Source organism: Macaca nemestrina, chromosome 1, assembly GCF_043159975.1.
Source record: "Macaca nemestrina isolate mMacNem1 chromosome 1, mMacNem.hap1, whole genome shotgun sequence".
Taxonomy (NCBI): Eukaryota; Metazoa; Chordata; class Mammalia; order Primates; family Cercopithecidae; genus Macaca; species Macaca nemestrina.
In genome coordinates, this window is record NC_092125.1 from 194911357 (window position 1) to 194933093 (window position 21737).

General features: G+C 46.5%; 1 protein-coding gene and 1 non-coding gene across 6 annotated transcripts in view; one reads left to right on the forward strand and one right to left on the reverse strand.

Annotated features, from left to right (window-relative positions):
- The first annotated feature begins 321 nt into the window (after nt 1-321).
- The window catches only part of LOC105494768 (rhomboid like 2), a 58081-nt gene continuing 36665 nt past the window's right edge, over nt 322-21737 (forward strand). Inside the window, exon 1 of one of the 5 annotated variants that reach the window (XM_011763540.3) lies at nt 322-484. Coding sequence is in view for 3 of the 5 variants with exons in the window: in XM_071095803.1 (XP_070951904.1) it covers nt 13552-13666 (115 nt within the window). In the remaining 2 variants the exon portion in view is untranslated. Of the gene's footprint in view, nt 485-10176; nt 10272-10296; nt 13667-21737 lie in introns of those variants that run through there. The other 4 variants (XM_011763542.3, XM_071095803.1, XM_071095805.1 and 1 more) reach the window with 4 other exon arrangements.
- Nucleotides 16466-16576, reverse strand: LOC112429094 (U6 spliceosomal RNA). Its single transcript, XR_003021221.1, has one exon. It is a non-coding gene; the product is annotated as a U6 spliceosomal RNA (small nuclear RNA).

Here is a 21737-nt window from a genome sequence, read left to right on the forward strand (position 1 = left end):
CCTGGTGCCCAGTACAGGCCTGGCTTCACACTGAAGCATAACCAAATGCAGAGTGATAGAGACCACCCGGTTGAGGTGTCAGAGAGCTGAGAGTGGAGAGCAGGCGACCCAGGCCTGAAGCAGGAGGGCAGGACTTGGAGGACGAATGGAGCTCAGTGCCCTGGAGAAAGAGTAGAGGCTGCCACCGGCTCCCTGGCTAAGACCCAAGTAGACGAAGGGGAGGGCTCATTCATCCAGGGCCAGCCCAGAAGCAAGACTGCCAAGCAGGCCGGCCCAGCCCGGCTGGGAGGGGATTTCCTCAGGCTCCCTCTTCCTGGGCTGGGCAGCTTTGGAACCTGTCTGGAGGATTTTTGTTTGGGGAGGGACTGAGGAGCACCTGGCAGAGAGGGAGCTTCAGGGCAGCGGGCAACCCCTTGGCCCAGGAAGCCTGGAACACAAGGACCGGCGGGCGCGGCCTGGGACGCCCCTACCTTGGTCTTTCAGGGTAAGATGTGGGAGCTGGGGGGGAGTGGAGGGAGTCCCGTGTCAGGACAAGGGGGCGGCAGCAGGAAGTGCAGGGCCGAGGGGTGCTGTGCAGGAAGGAGGAGGGACGTGTGGGGTGCTCCCTTGGTAACCCCTCTTCTGGAGTGACCTCCTGGTGTGGCCGCTTTGGATCCTACTACTTTCAGTTTAAAAGCTGGCAGCATGTTGGGCCAAGAGTCAGGGGCTATCTTCCCGAGGGAAATGGCAGGGAAGGGCTGAGGATGGGGACAGGGTAATTTCATTCTTCTTCCCTGCCCTTCACACTGGCTTTCTCTCCAGCCATCACGTTCTCCCCAGCATCCCCCACCCTCCTAAGTTTTTCTAACTCCAACTAAGCCAGTTCTTAGCCCTTTGCTGACCTGGACACTGGAGACCACAGCCACGGAGACAGTCTCCACGTCTTCCTGCAAGGCGGCTCCTCCAGGGTTATTTGTTTCCTTCTTCCTGGTGTGGGTATCAGAGAGATTTCACTCAATGTTTCATTTATTCATTAGTGTTCATTTGTTTATTCATCACTGTTTGAGCATACACCTGGATACTCTGGAGGGAGGGCTGCACAATTTCTGCTCCTCTTGGGAATAAGAAAACTGAAATTTATTCCTCAAACATTTGATGATTATCTACAAGCTGGTGGGCAGCATGGTAGAGTAGAAAATTATTTTGGAGTCACGGGGAGACTGGCTTTATATCCCATATTTTCTGTTTACCTCCCGAGCCTCGGTTTCCTCAGCTATAATTTTTTTTTTTTTAAAGAGACAGGGTCTTACTACATTGCCTAGCTATGTACAGTGGCTGATCATAGCTTACTACCACTTCAAACTCCCGTGCTCGAGCAGTCCTCTTGCCTCAGCTTCCTGAGTTAACTGAGCCACGGGGGCCAGCTCAAAATGATATATATATATTTTTTTGAGGTGGAGTCTTGCTCGTCGCCCAGGCTGTAGTGCAGTGGTGAGATCTCGGCTCACTGCAAGCTCCTCCTCCTGGGTTCATGCCGTTCTCCTGCCTCAGCCTCCCGAGTAGCTGGGACTATAGGCGCCCACCACCACACTCAGCTAATTTTTTGTATTTTTAGTAGAGACAGGGTTTCACCATGTTAGCCAGGATCGTCTCAATCTCCTGACCTCGTGATCCGCTCGCCTCGGCCTCCCAAAGTGCTGGGATTACAGGTATGAGCCACTGCGCCCAGTCTCAAAATGATATTTTTATGAAGATGACAGGGAACAATGCATGTTGAATACCAAGCCTGGTGCCAGGCTCATTGTGGAGCCTTCCTAAACACCTGTGCTTTTCCCTTCCTCTTTGACCGCCTTCTTGCCATGCCTCTCCCTAACGAGCAACTCCCTCACCTTAGGCTTGTAAAGATATGCTAGACAACCCCTGGCCTTGAAAGCACGTAGGCAGAATGTAAACAGAACTGGCCAGTGACGGGGGAGTGGTGAAGGGAGAGGGAAGGCTGGGTTCCATGGCTCACTCCTGTAATCCCAGCATTTTGGGAGGCCAAGGCGGGAGGATTGCTTGAGTCCAGGAGTTCGAGACCAGCCTGGGCAACAAAATGAGGCCTTGTCTTTAAAAAATAAAATAAAAAGGAAGGGAAAGCCACATAGGCATGGGAGTAGGGAAGGTGTCAGGTGCTGGTTTGTGGTAAAAATACTGGACCAGGACTGAGTCCAGACATGCTGTGTTTCTGAATTTGCACACTCAACACTGAGCAAGTGATGGGAACCACCAATTCCTAAACTATGGATGCAGGCTAAGGGCTTTAAATGCATTCTCTTATTTAATCATAATCTTCTTATGATATTATTATTAACACCATTTCATAGATGGGGCAATGAAGATACAAACAGGTTAAGGGATTTGCCTAAGGTCACATGGCTAATAAGAAATGGATCCAGAATTCAAGTCTAGGTCAGACTCTAAACTCCATGCTTTTTGCTCTGGTGCTTGCTGTCTTTCAAGTTTCTCTGTATTAGAAAGACCGGGCTGGGGGCAGTGGCTCATGCCTTGTAGTCTGAACATTTTGGGAGGCTGAGGGAGGAGGATTGCTTGAAGCCAGGAGTTCGAAGCCAGCCTGGGCAACAAGTGAGACACTATCTCAAAAAAAGAAGGCCTGGCACGGTGGCTCACACCTGTAATCCCAGCACTTTAGGAGGCCAAGGTAGGAGAATTGCTTGAGTCCAGTAGTTTGAGACTGGCCTGGGCAACACAGTGAGACCTTTTCTCTACAAAAAATAAAACAAAATTAGCCTGGCGTGGTGGTGTGCGCCTGTAGTCTCAGCTACTTTGTTTTTTTGAGACAGAGTCTCACTCTGTGGCCCAGGCTGGAGTGCAGTGGCGGCATCCCCAACTCAGTTGATTCTCTCACCTCAGCCTCCTGAATAGCTGGGACTATAGGTGCACACCATCATGCCCGGCTAACTTTTGTTGTTGTTGTATTTTTGGTAAAGACAAGGTTTCATCATGTTGCCCAGGATGGTCTCAAACTCCTGGACTCAAGGGATCCACCTGCCTTGGCCTCTCAAAGTGTGGGGATTACAGGCATGAGCCACTATGCTCGGCCTGTCTCAGCTACTTTGTAGGCTGAAATGGGAGGATCACTTGAGCCTGAGACGTCAAGGCTGCCGTGAGCTGAGATCAGGCCACTGCACTCCAGCCCGGGTGACAGAGCAAGACTATCTCCTCTCAAGGAAAAGAAAAAAAGAAAGACCAAAAGGGCATCAGCATTCCCCAACTACCTCCCTAGACACTGGTCGTTGACTTCCTGTAGATCTCCTGCTCTGGGCTGCTGCATCCAGACTCCTTCCCTGATTCGTTAACTCATTCACTCATTCCTACATCATTCATTAAATCAAGTGCTCTGTTTATCCCCTGAGACTGCAAGGTTTCAAAAGGACAGAGATCATGGGCATGATCCTGTTCATTCAGTTTTATAATCCTGTTCGTTCAGCACCTCATTCATTCCTGATACAAAAATTTTCAATGAATTCTTTGTGAGTAAATAAATTTGACAAATGTTTACTGATGCATTCCATGGACTAGGTAATAGGGAGTCAAAGATGAGTAACGTGGAAGTCCTGTCCTCAGAATGCTCACAGCCTTGTAGAGGAGACAGTTATTATACAAAGAAGACAATGATGCTCTAGACACAAGCAGAGGTTGCTGACGGAACTAAGAAAAGCATTTAATTCTACCATGCATCCGCAGTGCCTAACACAACGCTAAGCACATATTAGATGGTCAATAAGGCTTTGCAGAGAAGTTGTAAAGGACAGAGTCTTTTAGTTTTGTTTTTTTATTAACATTTTTTCTTTTTCTTTTCTTTAACTTGATCCTAAATGTGATAGTAAGGAACAGAGTCTTAAAGGGGGTGTTAATACTTCCCTGAGACAACAAATGGGGCGGGGGGGAAGATGTTCTAGCAGAGGGAGGAGCTCATGAAAAGACCTCGTGGAGAGTGGGAACTGGAACTGCTAGGGGCTCAGTGTGGCTGGGGCATAGGGTGTATTTGGGGAAATGGAAAGAAATGAAGGTGGAAAAATAGGAAGGGTTCAGGTCATGAGGCCTTTCTGTGCCTCATTAAGGAACCTAGGCTTTAAACCAAGGACATTGGATACCCATTGAAAAGATTTTGGCCAGGTATGGTGGCTCACGCCTCTAATCCCAGCACTTTGGGAGACTGAGGCGGGTGGATCACAAGGTCAGGAGTTCGAGACCAGTCTGGCCAATGTGGTGAAACCCAGTCTCTACTAAACAACAACAACAACAACAACAAAAACCCCCCAAAATTAGCTGGGTATGGTGGTGTGTACCTGTAGTCTCAGTCACTTGGGAGGTTGAGGGAAGAGAATCGCTTGAATGCAGGAGGCAGAGGTTGCAGTGAGCCAAGATCACGCCACCGTACTCCAGCCTGGGCAACAGAGTGAGACACTGTCTCAAAAAAAAAAAAATTTAGCAATGAGAGTGACACCACCTGATTTGCATTTCAGAAGTGAGGCTGATGTGTGGGGGCTGAGGATATGATGACGCCAAGGTTTTCAGACCTGATGGGTGCCCACCTATCTATGGAAATTAATCTTCCTTTTTAAGACTTCATCATGGTTTGTTCATGAAGGGTCTCTTGAGTTGGCCTGTTCCTGATGACTGGTACTTTGTCCTCAGCTCTATACTGGGTCACAGCGAATCTGTTCCTTCTAATAAAAGTCTTGAAATTTATGAATACTTTACTTTTGTATAATCTGGAATAAGTTCAAGGATATTACTTGCAGTACCTTGTGCTATCCTACGCCAGAGAGCTACAGATGGAGTTGTAGAAGGGTTTCCAGGAATTATATCTCGCTCCAAATGTGTCCAGGGAGGGTGTGTCAAACTAGCAAGTGGTCCTGGAATTGGGGATGCAGGGGGCACGGATAACATTAAAGGAATCCATTTCCAGATTCTCAACTTCTGCAGGGACTTTTGCCTAAAAGTCATCTGCTTGTCTGGATTCTTTTAAGTTCTTCTTTTCTTTTTTTTTTTTTTTTTTTGAGACGGAGTCTCGCTTTGTCGCCCAGGCTGGAGTGCAGTGGCCGGATCTCAGCTCACTGCAAGCTCCGCCTCCCGGGTTCACGCCATTCTCCTGCCTCAGCCTCCCGAGTAGCTGGGACTACAGGCGCCCGCCACCTCGCCCGGCTAGTTTTTTGTATTTTTAGTAGAGACGGGGTTTCACCATATTAGCCAGGATGGTCTCGATCTCCTGACCTCGTGATCCGCCCGTCTCGGCCTCCCAAAGTGCTGGGATTACAGGCGTGAGCCACCGCGCCCGGCCCCAAGTTCTCCTTTTCAACTCTGTTTTCATTGTTTCTCTTCTTTGGCTTTATAAGAAAGTTACACCTCTGTCCATCCCAAATTCATTGAACAAGGTCTATTGTTCAAAATGACAGAGAATGCTCTGTTCCTGAGAGATAGCAAATAAAGAGAGATCAGGCAGGAGAAACTAAAGGGTGCTGTGTTTCTACTACAGACTCGTAGTATTTATTTTATTTAAGAATATTCGGCCAGGCTCAGTGGCTCTTGCCTGTAATCCCAGCACTTTGGGAGGCCAAGACGGGCTGATCACCTGAGGTCAGGAGTTCGAGACCAGCCTGACCAACATGGAGAAACCCCGTCTCTACTAAAGATACAAAACTAGCTGGGTCTAGTGGTGGGTGCCTGTAATCCCAGCTACTCAGGAGGCTGAGGCAGGAGGATTGCTTGAACCCGGGAGGTGGGGGTTGCAGTGAGCCAAGATCACGCCATTGCACTCCAGCCTGGGTGACAAGAGCAAAACTTCGTCTCAAAAAAAAGAAAAAAAAAAAAGAATCCTTGTTGGCTGGGTGCGGTGGCTCACGTCTATAATTCCAGCACTTTGGGAGGCCGAGTTGGGTGGATGACTTGAGGTCAGGAGTTCGAGACCAGCCTGGCCAACACGGTGAAACCTGGTCTCTACTAAAAATACAAAACTAGATGGGTCTGGTGGTGGGCGCCTGTAATCCCAGCTACTCAGGAGGCTGAGGCAGGAGGATTGCTTGAACCCGGGAGGTGGGGACTGCAGTGAGCCAAGATCACGCCATTGCACTCTAGCCTGGGTGACAAGAGCAAAACTTCGTCTCAAAAAAAAAAAAAAAGAAAAGAATCCTTGTTGGCCGGGTGCGGTGGCTCACGTCTATAATTCCAGCACTTTGGGAGGCCGAGTTGGGTGGATGACTTGAGGTCAGGAGTTCGAGACCAGCCTGGTCAACATGGTGAAACCTCGTCTCTACTAAAAATACAAAAATTGCCAGGTGCAGTGGCTCATGCTTGTAATCCCAGCACTTTGGGATGCCAAGGTGGATGGATCACGAGTCAGGAGCTCAAGACCAGCCTGGCCAACATGGTGAAACCCCATCTCTACTAAAAATACAAAAATTAGCTGGGTGTGGTGGTGGGTGCCTGTAATCCCAGCTATTTGGGAGGCTGAGGCAGGAGAATCGCTTGAACCCAGGAGGTGGAGGTGGCAGTGAGCTGAGACCGCGCCATTGCACTCCAGCCTGGGCAACAGAGCAAGACTGTGTCAAAAAAAAAAAAAAAAAAAAAGAAAAGAAAAGAAAAAAAAAAACCAATTACTTTGGCATCTTTGTTGAAAATCAATTGATCTATTAATCAATTTCGGCAATCTCTGTTCTGTTCTATTGATATATATGTCTATTCTTAGGCCAATACCATTGTTACTTTATAGTAAGTCTTGCCACTGGGTAGTATAAGTCTTTCAACTTGGCTCTTCTTTTTCAAAATTGTTTTTACTATTGAAGGTCTTTTGTATTTCCAAATACATTTTAGTATCAGCATGTCAATTTCTACAAAAAGCCTGCAGAGATTTTTATGAAAAGTGCATTGTATCAGCCTGGGTGGCAAGAGCAAAACTCCATCTCAAAAAAAAAAAAAAAAAAAAAACCAAAAACCCAAAAAACCAAAAATCAGCTGGGTGTCGTGATGGGTGCCTGTAATCCCAGCTACTCAGGAGGCTGAGGCAGGAGAATCGCTTGAACCTAGGAGGTGGACATTGCAGTGAGCTGAGATCGCGCCATTGCACTCCAGCCTGGGTGACAAGAGGAAAACTCCGTCTCAAAAAAAAAAAAAAAAAAAACCCCAAAACACAAAAATTAGCTGGGCGTGGTGGCACGCGCCTATAATCCCAGCTACTCAGGAGGCTGAGGCAGGAGAATCACTTGACTCCAGGAGACGGAGGTTGTAGTGAGCCAAGGTCATGCTGCTGCACCCCAGCCTGGGCAACAGAGTGAGACTCCATCTCAAAAAACCCCCAAAACACCAACAAACCAAAATAAATTCTTGTTTATTCAACCTGAGGAAGCTGATTAAGTAAAGCCAGAAAATAAAAAATAAAAATAAATAAAAATACTTGTTTAGACTGGGCACAGTGGCTCATTCCTGCAATCCCAGCACTTAGGAAGGTCGAAGTGAGAGGATCACTTGAGCCCAGGAGTTTGAATCCAGCCTGGGTAATGTGATGAGACCTCGTCTCTATAAGATTTGCCGGGCATGGTGGCATGTGCCTGTGGTCCTAGCTATTTGGGAGGCTGAGGTGGGAGGATATCTTGAGCTCAAGAGGTCGAAGCTTCAGTGAGCTGGGTTTGCATCACTGCAGTTCAGCCTGGGTGACAAAGCAAGACCCTGTCTCAAAACAAAACAAAACAAAACCCAAATAGGGCCAGGTGTGGTGGCTCATACTTATAACCTCAATACTTCGGGAGACTGTGGTGGGCAGATCGCTTGAGCTCAGTTTGAGAGCTTGAGACCAGCATGGGCAACATGGCTAAACCCTATCTGTACCAAAAAATACAGAAGTTAGCCAGGTGTGGTGGTACACACCTGTAGTCTCAGCTACTTGGGAGGCTAAAGTGGGAGGATCGCTTGAACCCAGGAGGCAGAGGTTATAGTGAGCTGAGATCATGCCACCGTGCTCCAGCCTGGGTAACAGAGTGAGACCCTGTCTCAAAACAAAACAAAATGAAAAATTTGCTCAATGCTAATTATGTGCCAGACACTGTTCTAAGGGTTTTACAGATAATAAACGAATTCAATACTCATACTGAATCTATGAAGTAGACATTTACCACCCTCCTTTTACAGATGATGCTCCCAAGGCACAAAGAGGTTTAATAAGTTGCCCAAGGTCACAGAGGTGTTAAGTGGTGAAATCAGAATTTGAATTCCAGACACCTTTGAATTCCTCTAGAATTTGTGCTTTTAGTCATTATGCTATACTAAACTTAAGTGCTTTAGCTCTTTATTTATGTATTATAAAATTAGAATTGAGACATGAGCCAGTTGTCATGGGGATGCAAATTAATGCATTTATGGAACCTTTTAAAAATAAAGGTAGATTTTCTTATGGACAGAAAATCTGTTTGATTTGGCTAATTGGTTTGACAGTGGGGACAGACTTTGCCAACTGGATTATGTGGTAGACATTTTCCATAAACTGAACAAGTAAAATCTGTAGCTCTAAGGTTTAGATGAAAATATATTTAAAACATGTCTCTAACAAAGAGTATGACAAAAGATTTGATCTTGGAGCCGATTTTAAGTTGTAAAAAATAATTGTAGTTATTAACCTTTAAAATGTATGAGGGAGAACAGAGCTTCTTAAATTTTTTTTTTTTTTTTTTTTTTTTTTTTGAGACTGAGCCTAGCTCTGTCACCCAGGCTGGAGTGCAGTGGTGTGATCTCAGCTCACTGCAACCTCCTCCTCCTGGGTTCAAGCGATTCTCCTGCCTCAGCTTCCTGAGTAGCTGGGATTACAGGTGCCCACCACCACGCCTGGCTAATTTTTTTGTATTTTTAGTAGAGACGGGGTTTCACTATGTTGGCCAGGCTGGTTTTGAACTCCTGACCTCATGATCTTCCGGCCTCGTCCTCCCAAAGTGCTGGGGTTACAAGTGTGAACCACCACGCCTGGCCATTTTATTTTTATTTATTTATTTATTTTTGAGACAGTCTTGCTCTGTCATCCAGGCTAGAGTTCAGTGGCACAATCTCTACTCACTGCAACCTCTGCCTCCTAAGTTCAAGTGATTCTCTTGCCTCAGCCTCCTGAGTAGCTGGGATTACAGGCACCCTCCATAATACCTGGCTAATTTTTTGCGTTTTTCATAGAGACGGGGTTTTGCCATATTGGCAGGCTGGTCTTGAACTCCTGGCCTCAAGTGATCCACCAGCTTCGGTTTCCCAAAGTGCTGGGATTATATGCATGAGCCACCACACCTGACATTCTTAAAAATTTTATGGGGATTTATGAACAAAAGATTGTGAAGACTTGTGGGCCCAGCTCGGTGGCTCACTCCTGTAATCCCAGCACTGTGGGAGACCAAAGGGGGTGGATCATTTGAGGTCAGGATTTTGAGACCAGCCCGGCCTACAAATGAAAACCCGTCTCTACTAAAAATACAAAAATCAGCCAGGCATAGTGATGGGCACTTGTAATCTCAGCTACTCGGGAGGCTAAGGCAGGAGAATCGCTTGAACCCAGAAGGTGGGGAGGTTGCAGTGAGCCGAGATCGCACCACTGCACTCCAGCCTGGGCAACAGAGCAAGACTCCATCTCTTAAAAAAATTAAAAAAAAAAAAAAATTGTGAAGACCTGTGGTGTATGACACCGATAAACATTGCCGGCCACGTGTTTGCTGGTGGGGATGAGGTTTCTGGTTAGGTGAGGGGAAGTGGTTTATCCATAGGTAAGCAGGGGCAGAATTAGAGCAAGGACCAGGATTTTCTGACTCCTGCAATGTCGGAGCTCTTTCCATGATACTTCCCTTTTCCTTCCTTCTCCATTCGTGTGATTGTTAATTCAGCAAACACTTGCTGAGAAATATTTTCTGCTTTTGTGGAGCTCATATTCTAGCAGAAGGAGACAGACAATAAATAAACTAACTATTTTTAGATAATGGTAAGTGCTGGGAGCATAGAAGTGGGGAAATGTAGTAGAGTCTATAGGGGTGCGGGAAGGCAAGGGCAGGGGAGACTTCCTAGGGACGTGCTACGGGTTATGAAGGACCAAGACCAACCTTGTGTGTGTGTGTTGTAGGGAATGGGGAGGGCTAGGTAGAAGAAATAGCAAGTACAAAGACTTTGAGGCAGGAGAGGGTTCGGTGTGTTCCAGGAACAGAAAGACGCCGCTGTGGCTGCAGCACTGAGTCGTTGGAAGAAAGAAGTAGAAAGGGAATTCCACAAAGAAGGTAGGAGCTGGGTCATACAGTATCTTATCACTTGACGTCAGGATCCTATATTTATCCCAAAGACAATGGGAAACCATTGAAGGATTTTTAAGCTGAGAGTTGATACACTCTGATTCACGGTTTTGTTTTGTTTCATGTTGGAGGGAGGCAGGAGTGGAAACAGAGTGAAGACTAATTTGGGAGGGCATTTTCGGGTCAGATATCAGTAATCTACTCAACGGAAGAATACAAAGATGAACAATGTGAATGGAAAGAAAGGCAGAATGGTACGAGATGTCATTCTGTCTTCTGGTTCTGATGAGGCATGCTGGTAGCTATTACTGTGTAACAGATCACCCCAAAATTTAGTGACTCAAAACAAGAATGGGTGTGGTGGCTCACGCCTGTAATTCCAGCACTTTGGGAGGCCAAGGGGGGTGGATCGCCTGAGCTCAGGAGTTCAAGACCAGCTTGGGCAACATGGCGAAACCCCGTCTCTACAAAAAATACAAAAATTAGTCAGGCATGGTGGTGCTCACCTGTAGTCCCAGCTACTCAGGAGGCTGAGGCACAAGAGTCCCTTGAACCAGGGAAGTGGAGCTTACAGTGAGCTGTGTTTCTGCTACTGCACTCCATCCTGGGAGACAGAGTCAGACCTCGTCTCAAAACAAACAAATAACAGAAAAACCAAGACTCATTTTATTTTGTCATAATTCTGTAAGTCAGGGGTTTGGGCAGGGTTCCGCTGAGCAGTTCTTCTCCATGTAGTCATAGCTAGGGTCATTCATAGCTGTATTCAACTGGTGGATGAGCTGGGCTGGTAGGTCAAGGAGGTTCCATTAATAGGTCTGGCACCTTGGTGCTTTTCTTTATTTTCACATGACTTTTTCTTTTTTTTAAATCAGGCAACCTCCTGAGCCGGAGCAGGCTCAGAGAGACTCCTACCTTCGTGCTCTTCTACATGGCCTCTCTCTCCATGTGGGCACCTTGGGCTTCCTCATAGTATGGTGGCCTCCAGATAGTCAACCTTCTTATATGGTGTTAGGCTTCAAAGCGGAAGCATTCCCAAAGGAGCAAAAGTGGAGACTGCATAGCTGTTAAGGCCTGGCGCTGCAAAGTACCCAGCACACCTTCTGCCACGTAGTATTGGTCAAAACCAGTCACAGGGCTGGCCCAGACTTAAGGAGAGGAGAAACAAACCCAAACCGTATCTCTTGGTGAGAGGAATGGAAAATTATATGCTCCATCTTTAGTCTACCATACTTGGCTTCTGGGAACTGAATAGCCCTAACCATGCTGATGGCGCTGACCCACTTTTAAATCTAAACCACAGTATACTATGTTGGAACAATTTATAGGTCTTTATTCCCCACTGAATAGAGAGGGCCTGGAGAACAGGAGGTGGTTTCTTTTTCTTTCCATTTTTTTTTTCCCCATGTGTTTTCAGAATGTAACACATACAAGGCATTCAGGGAATGCTACCATTGGATGCACACATCACATAAGCATTCACTGGTTGTCGAAACATGGTGTATATAAGAATCCCTGGGAGCTGTTAAAAATGCATGCAGATTTCTGAACAAGACCTGAGCCCAGGCCCTCTGAATCCAAATCTCTAGGGCAGAAGTTTTCAGTCTTGGCTGCACATGAAAAGATACGAGTGCCAGGCCTTCACCCCAGAGACCCAGTTTCTGTCGATCTGGGGTGAGCTCAAACACATTTAAGTCTCCTCAGATGATTCTAATGTGAGGCCAGGGTGAAGAACCAGTGCCCTAGGATTAGAACCAGCCATCTCTGCTAACCTCCCCAGATGATTCTGATGCAGGTGGTCCATGACAGGGTGACCAACACCCTTGGCTTGCTCCGATTTTAGCACTAAAAGTCGCACATCCCGAGAAACTCCTAGTCCTGTGCAAGCCAGATGGTTGGTCATTATCAATGGACCACTATTGAAAAAAAATTCTAGATGAGGCAGTGAAAGCCTTTTTTGAAAAATGCCCACAAGTATCTATTGAAAGCCATGATTTTGTCTCCTTACTTAAGGGCCTGAGCCAACTGTCCTTGAATTAAGGGGTAAGTGCCTCACGGTCACTGTTTTCCTTCAGCCTTGTGCTCTGGTGTGCTAGGTCTGTTAACTCATGCAAATAATGTGTCTGTCTTTGAGAATTCTTTCAGACTATATCCCTTAGTGCACACACCACAGCTTTGAAGGCCCCATCACAACCAACAAAGATGATGTGTTTAGGATAATACGAGATACAGGATGAAATCCCTATGTCTTCTACACCAGTGTGTATTATTATCACCATCATAAATACTTATAACAGGGTACACAAATATATGTAATATGTTACATAGCTGTGGGGCGGCCCAGACTCTGGTCTGAGATTCCTGGGTTTGTGCTCCAGCTTTGCTGTCACTAGGTATGTCATCATGGCTGCCTCTTTTTTTGCCCTAGTTGTTCACCTACAAAATGGGAATAATAAACATGTCTTCTTCACAGAGCAGATGGGAGGATCCAGAAAATAATATAAGCGAAAGTGGTTCTGTAGAGTGAGAAGGCTGAGGTATTATGATGGTCTTTGAATGGGAGGGACTTGAAGAAATGATTCCGTGAGAGGCCCTGCACGTGACTGGGGTTCTCTCTGGTCCCCCTACCCTGAACCATAGCCCACCTGTGAAGTTTCAAGGAAGAAGCTTTTGACACGGAGTGGACCATGGAGAGAGCTCAGGAAGCAGAGTTGTCTACCTTAGTTGCCCTAACTGCTGAGGTCAAGTGTGCTTTGCTTCAGGAAAAAGCAAAGCTTTTGGAAATGGGCGTTTGTGAAGGCATTTTTTGTTTTTAAATCTTTTGCCTATTTATTCCAAGTGTATCCTCAGAAACGTAGCCAAAAGAAAACAACCACAACCACAAACCTGTAATATTGAAAAGCCAGTTCTTAATTTCTGTAGCTAAAAAAGCATCCTTTCAGGCTGTAACCGCAGAGAGATTGCTGTAGGCCTCTGACATAATGACGGTTTGCAGTGTGATGAAGGAGGCTGCTAAGCTCTGTGGCCCAGAGGCCCAATCCTGGCCTCTCCAATTACCCAGGCGCCTAGCAACACCACCAAAAGTCTCCATGCCAGGCCCAGCTGGGCAGCAATTGGCTACACCCAGCACAGCCCACTGCCCAGCCTCCTGAGCTTCCCAGCCACATCAAGGCTGGTCTCAGCCCCGGCAGGGGCCCGCCTGGTACCAATGAATGGGTGGGGCCAGCTGTTTAGAATAAACAATTCAGATATTTAAAAGCTCCCTGTTTGAATGCAGCTAGGCAAGCGGCTCAAGCTCACAACTAAAAGTGTCTGCCATGGAAAAGGAGTTGTTGTAAGGGCGTTGGCCTTGCCAGGGCCCTTCTGGGTGAGGCGAAGAAGGGAAGGTGAGCCTGATTTAGTCTTCCGGCTTCTCAAAGAGGCAAATGCTTTTCCCGTCTTGGACGCTTGTGTCCACCTAGAGTCCTCGTGGTAGCAGTGGGGATGGTGGGAATTCCCAGCCCCATCTTCCCCCAGGGGTCATGACCTGCCATGTCCTCTACAGCTTCCGTTCGGGAATTCCCAGGGACTAGTCTGGGACTGTCTAGGCAGCTGGAGGAAAAAGAGGGAGATAAGAGTACAGGAAAGGATGGGATGACAATAACCAAAAAGAAGACTCACACTTCTTTTGTTTAATTTTTTTTTTTTTAAATTTTTATGTATTTAGTTTTTGGAGACAGGGTTTTGCTCTGTCACCCAGGCTAGAGTGCAAGTGGCACCATTGTAGCTCGCTGCAATCTTGAACTCCCTGTTTCAAGCGATCCTCCTGCCTCAGCCTCCCGAGTACCTGGAAGTGCAGCTGTGCACACCACTGCCCCTGGCAAACTTTAATTTTTAAATTTCTTTTTGTAGGGAAAGGCTTTCACTGTGTTGGCCAGGCTGGTCTCAAACTCCTGGCCTCAAGCAATCCTCCCGCCTCTGTCTCTCAAAGTGCTAGGATTACAGGCATGAGCCACCAGGCCTGGCCCATTCTTTCTTATTTAATTTTTTTTTTTAAATGTGGCCAGGGCAGTGGCTCATGCCTGTAATCCCAGCTTGCTGGGAGGCCGAGGTGGGCAGATCACCTAAGGTTGGGAGTTCGAGATCAGCCTGACCAACATGGAGAAACCCCGTCTCTACTTAAATACAAAATTAGCTAGGTGTGGTGGCATATGCCTGTAATCCCAGCTACTCAGGAGGGTGAGGCAGGAGAATCTCTTGAACTTGGGAGGCGGAGGTTTCGGTGAGCCGATATTAAGCCATCGCACTCCAGCTTGGGCAACAAGAGCAAAACTCTGTCTCAAAAAAAAAAAAAAAAAAAAGGGCGCGGTGGCTCATGCCTGTAATTCCAGCACTGTGGGAGGCCAAGGGGGGCGGATCATGAAGTCAGGAGATCGAGACCATCCTGACTAACACGGTGAAACCCTGTCTCTACTAAAAATACAAAACAATTAGCCAGGCGTGGTGGCGGGCGTCTGTAGTCCCAGCTACTCAGGAGGCTGAGGCAGGAGAATGGCGTGAACCTGGGAGGCAGAGTTTGCAGTGAGCCGAGATCGCGCCACTGCACTCCAGCCTGGGTGACAGAGCGAGACTCCGTCTCAAAAAAAAGAAAAAAAACCAATTTTACGTTTTAAAATCTTAAATTTATTTATTTATTTTTGAGACAGGATCTTGCTCTGTTGCCAAGGCTGGAGTAAATTTTTATTTTTTTTAATTTTTTTTAATTTTTTTTAATTTTTTATTTTATTTTTTTTTTTTGAGACGGAGTCTCGCTGTGTCTCCCAGGCTGGAGTGCAGTGGCGTGATCTCGGCTCACTGCAAGCTCCGCCTCCCGGGTTCACGCCATTCTCCCGCCTCAGCCTCCCAAGTAGCTGAGACTACAGGCGCCCGCCACCACGCCCGGCTAGTTTTTTGTATTTTTAGTAGAGACGGGGTTTCACCATGTTAGCCAGGATAGTCTCGATCTCCTGACCTCGTGATCCACCCACCTCGGCCTCCCAAAGTGCTGGGATTACAGGCTTGAGCCACCGCGCCCGGCCGTAAATTTTTATTTTTAACTCTAATCCCATGACAAATAAAGAAGTACCTTTCTATAACACTTGCTGTGTAGAAATCACAGGGGCTGTGGAACATGCGGGGGCTTTGGAGTCAGGCGTCCGGACTCTTGTCCCAGCCTTCCCCTCATTAGCTGTGAGACCTTGAGCAAATTACTTTGGTAACCTGGGTTTCTTTATCCTTAAAATGGGAACGTTATTACCCTGCCTTACAAAGTGGTAAAAATTAATGAAAAGAATGCTCATAAAGTGTTTGGCCTGGAAGTTGGCACACAGTAAGTGTTTATTATTCTAGTAGCTCTTTATTATCTTATTTGATTTTTACCACAATTTTGTAAGATGCTCAGGGCAGAGGTGAGCTCTGTTTTACAGCTGAGGAAACTGAGGCCCAGTGAAAAACTAAATGTGGATGCCAGGAGTAGAATTCAGGTCTTTACAGTGTCAAACACAAGGCAGGCTATTCTTCAAAGGCAGATGGCAAGTCCTTTTTTTGGTAGCCATTGTGACACGGCGGCTTCACAGCAATGGTGCCCTGTGATGGTAGAATGATAATGGAAGGGGTGCAGCCGTGCAGAGGAAAAGTCGGTAGGAGGCTCTTTTCTTTCTTTCTTTTCTTTTTTTTCTTTTTTTTTTTTTTTTGGAGATGGAGTCTCGCTCTGTTACCCAGGTTGGAGTACAGTGGTGGCGCGACCTCGGCTCACGGCAAGCTCCGCCTCCCAGGTTCACGCCATTCTCCTGCCTCAGCCTCCCGAGTAGCTGGGACTACAGGCACCCACCCTCCCACCACTCCCAGCTAATTTTTTGTATTTTTAGTAGAGACAGGGTTTCACCATGTTAGTGAGGCCGGTCTCGATCTCCTGACCTCGTGATCCACCTGCCTCGGCCTCCCAAAGTGCTGGGATTACAGGTATGAGCCACCGCGCCTGGCCTGCTAGAAGGCTCTTTTCAACATAAAGTCACACAAAGACTTAGTCAATGTGTGGTTGGAATTCCTCCTTCCCCCTTTTGCCTCCCCTCTTTCTCTCCCTCCTCTCTTTCTCTCCCTCTCTCTTTCCCTCCCTTTCTTCCAGAAGCATTCCTTTTTAAAAAACTGTTTTTTAAATAACTCTGCTGTTTTGTATGGAATGCTTCATGAATTTGCGTGTCATCCTTGTGCAGGGGCCGTGCTCATCTTCCCGTGCGTATCGGTCCAGTTTTTAGTGTATGTGCTGCTGAAGCGAGCACCACAAGCATTCTTTTATTGATTGATTGATTGAGCTAAGGTCTTGCTCTATCACTCAGGATGGAGTGTAGTGCCACGATCTTGGCTCACTGCAACCTCCACCTCCCGGGTTCAAGTGATTCTCCTGCCTCAGCCTCCCTAGTAGCCGGGACTACAGTCACGCATCACCACGCCTGGCCAATTTTTTTTTTTTTTTTGTATTTTAGTAGAGACGTGGTTTTACCATGTTGGCCAGGCTGGTCTTGAACTCCTGACCTCAGGTGATCCACCCACCTTGGCCTCCCAAAGTGCTAGGATTACAGGCGTGAGCCCTGTACCCGGCCCTGGTTAATTTTTGCTAATTTTTTTGGCAAAGCCAGTCTGGGGAACTTCTGGTCTAGTTCACGGTGCAGCTGAGAGAGCTGTGGCTCAGAGCCAGGAAGGAACTTGCCCCGGGTCAAACAGCCAGGAAATGGCAGTCTAGACCAGAAAACACATCTCCTGATTCTGTGCTCCTCTCACTGTGTCTCCCAAACACAGAACAAGAACTGATTTTATTTTTATTTATTTATTTATTTTCTTGAGACGTAGTCTTGCTCTGTTGCCCAGGCTGGGGTGTAGCAGTATGATTTCAGCTCACTGCAACTTCTGCCTCCTAGGTTCAAATTATTCTCCTGCCTCAGCCTCCCCCAGTAGCTGGGATTAAAGGCATCCACCACCTCACCTGGCTAATTTTTGGGTAGTTTTAATAGAGATGGAGTTTTACCATGTGCTAGGCTGTCTCGAATGCCTGACCTCAGGTGATCCACCCACCTCGGCCTCTCAAAGTGCTGGGATTACAGACAGGCGTGAGCCACCGTGCTCAGTCAAGAACTGAATTTAACTTGCAACAGGAACACTCCAGGTAGAGTTAAGAATTTCTTGGCTATTCATATGTATTAGTTAGGTTATTTTATTTTTTAAAATTTTCTATTTTTGAGACAGGGTCTCTTTCTGTTGCCCAGGCTGCAGTGCAGTGGTATAATCACAGCTCACTGTAGCCTCAACCTCCCAGGTTCAAGCAATCCTCCTACCTCAACCTCCCACGTAGTTGGGGACCACAGGTGCACGGTACTATGCCCAGCTAAATTTTAATTTTTTTTTAGAGACAGGGTTTCACTATGTTGCCCAGGCTGGTCTTGAATTCCTGGGTTCGAGTAATCCTCCCACCTTGGCCTCCCACTGTGCTAGGATTACAGGCATAAGCCACTGTGCCAGCCTAGTCAGCTTTTTTTTTTTTTTTTTGGAGACGGAGTTTCGCTGTTGTTGCCCAGGCTGGAGTGCGATGGCGCAATCTCGGCTCACTACAACCTCCGCCTCCTGGGTTCAAGTGATTCTCCTGTCTTCGCCTCCCAAGTAGCTGGGATTACAGGCGCATGCCACCATGCCCGGCTAACTTTTGTATTTTTAGTAGAGACTGGGTTTCATAGTATTGGTCAGGCTGGTCTCAAACTCCTGACCTCAGGTGATCCGCCCGCCTCAGCCTCTCAAAGTGCTGGGATTATAGGTGTGAGACACTGTGCCCGGCCCTAGTCAGGTTTTTTGATTGCAAAAGATGGGAACTGATTCTGTCTAATTAAATCAGGAAATGAATTTTATTCAAAGCACATTGAGTAAGTTACAGAATCATTGGAAGGCTGTAGAAACAAGGCTTGGGAAATAAGCAAAAACACGGAGAGACCAGGTACCTAGAATTACAACAAATCCCATCACAGAGCCAGGTAGATGAGGACAGCCTCAGTGCTGCTGCTGCCGAGTGCCCAGTGCTCCTGCCTTCATCACAGCCACAGCTGGCATTGGACGCTGGATGCCATGCTGACCCCAATGGCAAGGCTGTCTGGACACTGGATACTGCTGCCACTGCTGCAACCACTGTAAAGAATTTTTTCCATCCCCACCTCCAGCCTCAGAAATCCTAAGCAAATGCAGCTGGTTGGTCAAGCGTAGGTGACTAGCTGCCTCGGGACATGTGAAAGTGAATATTGGGCATGGTTAATGTCTGTAATGGACATAAGCTGTTTCCTGCTGTCCACCAGGAGAAGATAAATTCCCCAAGAAAACTGACAAATGACGACTACATACATGTTGTCAAAGAATACACTGAAAGTCCTTGACATTTGCAGATTCAACACTTGCAATTTCAGTAATTTACTAGTTACTCCCAAAGGCCTATTATGAATGAATATGAGTTGAATGATTGGCTTTGCCTGTTAGTGAGCCAGGCCTACCGCTCTGCCTGGACATCTCACATGACTGTTATCCTTTATGTAGTTTGCATGCAGTGATTAAAATATTTGTTTCTTGTTTGCAGAGTAGAAAAGATTCATAAAATAAATCGTCCATTGGTGCCAGTGATATAAACAAAGAGAAAGGAGGAGGTACAAGACAGTGACTTTGTTTTTTGGCTACAAATAGAAATTTTGGATAAACTGGCATGGTGTGTCAAGTTCAGTCGTGTCTAAGATCCCTGGTATCAGTTGTTTAGTGAGTGCATCAGCCAGTGCCAAAGCTACTCATCAAGAAAGAGATTAACCTTTTTTTTTTCTTTTGAGTCAGAGTTTCTGTCGCCCAGGCTGGAGTGCAGTGTCAAAATCACGGCTCACTGCAACCTCCGCCTCCTACTGCAACCTCCACCTTCTGGGTTCAAGAGATTCTCCTGTCTCAGCCTCCCAAGTAGCTGGGATTATAGGCGCATGACACCACGGCCGGCTAATTTTTGTATTTTTAGTAGAGGCAGGGTTTCACCATGTTGGCCAGGCTGGTCTTGAATGCCTGACCTCAAGTGATCTGCCCGCCTCGGCCTCCCAAAGTGCTGGGATTACAGGTGTGAGCTACCATGCCTGGCCTGGCTATACTTTACAATGTAATTTTGGGAGGCACTGTGTGGTATGTAGTACATTAGAGCATCTGAAAGGCCTGGAAAAATCTTTTGCAAATGTCAGGAGTCTCCTATGTAAATCTCTTTATAGAAATCTCTTTTCGGCTGGGCATGGTGGTTTACGCCTATAATCCCAGCAGTTTATGAGGCCTAGGTGGATGGATCACTTGAGGTCAGGAGTTCGAGACCAGCCTGACCAACATGGTGAAACCCCATCTCTACTAATAATACAAAATTAGCCAGGCATGGTGGTGCACACCTGTAACTCCAGCTACTTGGGAGGCTGAGGCAGGAGAATTGCTTGAACCTGGGAGGTAGAGGTTGTGGTGAGCCAAGATTGCACCATTGCACTCCAGCCTGGGCAACAAGAGCAAAACTCCATCTCAAAAAAAAAAAAGAAATGTCTTTTCAACATATTTTTTTTTTTAAAGGTAGTCAACTGTCCTGAGTAAATGAGCACAGTCCTGCCCGTTCAAGTCTTTGGCCAACACACTGGCTCTGTCATTGTTAACAAGTAATGCTTATTCCAGGCAAAGTCAGGAAGTAGGACAGTTCTTTCTGTGTTTCCTTTTTTTTTTGTTTTTGAGACGGAGTCTCGCTCTGTCACCCAGGCTGGAGTGCAGTGGGCGATCTCAGCTCACTGCAAGCTCTGCCACCCGGGTTCACGCCATTCTCCTGCCTCAGCCTCCCGAGTAGCTGGGACTACAGGCGCCTGCCACCAGCCTGGCTAATTTTTTTGTATTTTTAATAGAGACGGAGTTTCACTGTGTTAGCCAGGATGGTCTTGATCTCCTGACCTTGTGACCCACCCACCTTGGCCTCCCAAAGTGCTGGGATTACAGGCACGAGCCACCACACCTGGCCCTGTGTTTCCTTTTAAGAGTACTTGTGACCAGGTGGGATCATTCTATGTTTCCTCTTGAGAATACTTGTGGATTACAGGCTCTCTCACACCTGTAATCTCAATGCTTTGAGAGGTCAAGCAGGGAGGATCCCTTGAATTCAAGGGTTTGAGACCAGCTGGACAACATGGGGAGGCCACCATCTCAAAATGATGATAATAATAATAATGATAATAAAGTTAAAAACTTTTTTTGTTTAAAAAAAGAATACTTGGCAACCACGAAGGAAAGGTTTTGCTTACCTTTTGGTTCTTTTTTCCCACTCCCCAATTCTCAGAACCCATGAAAGGGTTTTGGTTCTTGGTGTGCATAAGGAACATTTCCATTTTTAAACAGAAGGCTAGAGACGTTCTAACAATCTACCTAGTTGTTCCCTACCTGTAGGATGAGAACTTTTCACAGCAGTGCCACCCAGTTTTGATCTGTGTATTTGAGGCCTTTCAAAAAACAGTGGGCAACAACTTGCTGCAGATAAGAGGTAGGAGGTTTGCTTAGTGAGTAAGAAAGCAGAGTCAGCGCAGTAAATCTCAACCCAGTGAATGACACCCAATAAATGAGGACTCAAGTGCCAAGTAAAAGAATGGACAGCTGATGATGCTTGAATATTTATTTGAGACTAGAATGTGTTGTAATCCTTGTTTTGCTTTGAGACTCCTGCTCCATTCAATTGGGCTTCCAAAAATAATCTGAAGTGTGTTTCTAGACGCTGTATCCCAAGTTTGACCTATAGAGCCCATGGAGTTTATATACAGGCCACGCCCAAGGAAGGACAAAATTAATGACAACATGACCTTCGATTAGATTTGCTTTGTGAGGCCCCGGGGAGGGAAACCTTGGACACAGGAGCTGGTGAATAGATTCCAGCAGTGTAAGGAAGAACTACCCAAGAATTAAAACTGTTAGAAAATACAGCAACCCCACTGAAGTCCATCTAGGTTGTTTATAATCCTTCACTGCTGTGAATAGTTTTGCATGAATAGCCTTGTAATATACCTTTGTGTATGTGCTCAAATACCTTTGAAGGGTGGATTTCTAGAAGTTGGATGGTTCTGTTGAAAGGTATATGCTTTTAATAGTTTATACACATTGGCCAATTGCCTTCCAAAAGGCTGCATTAATTTATACCTCATACATTGCACCTATTGCCACACACCTCATAAATATGGGATATTATTAGTCTTTTTTTGTTTTCTTTTTTTTTGAGATGGAGTTTCACTCCTGTCACCCAGGGTTGAGTGCAATGGCACGATCTCAGCTCACTGAACTCTCCGCCTCCTGGTTTCAAGTGATTCTCCTGCCTCAGCCTCATGAGTAGCTGGGATTACAGATGCTTGCCACCATGCCCAGCTAATTTTTGTATTTTTA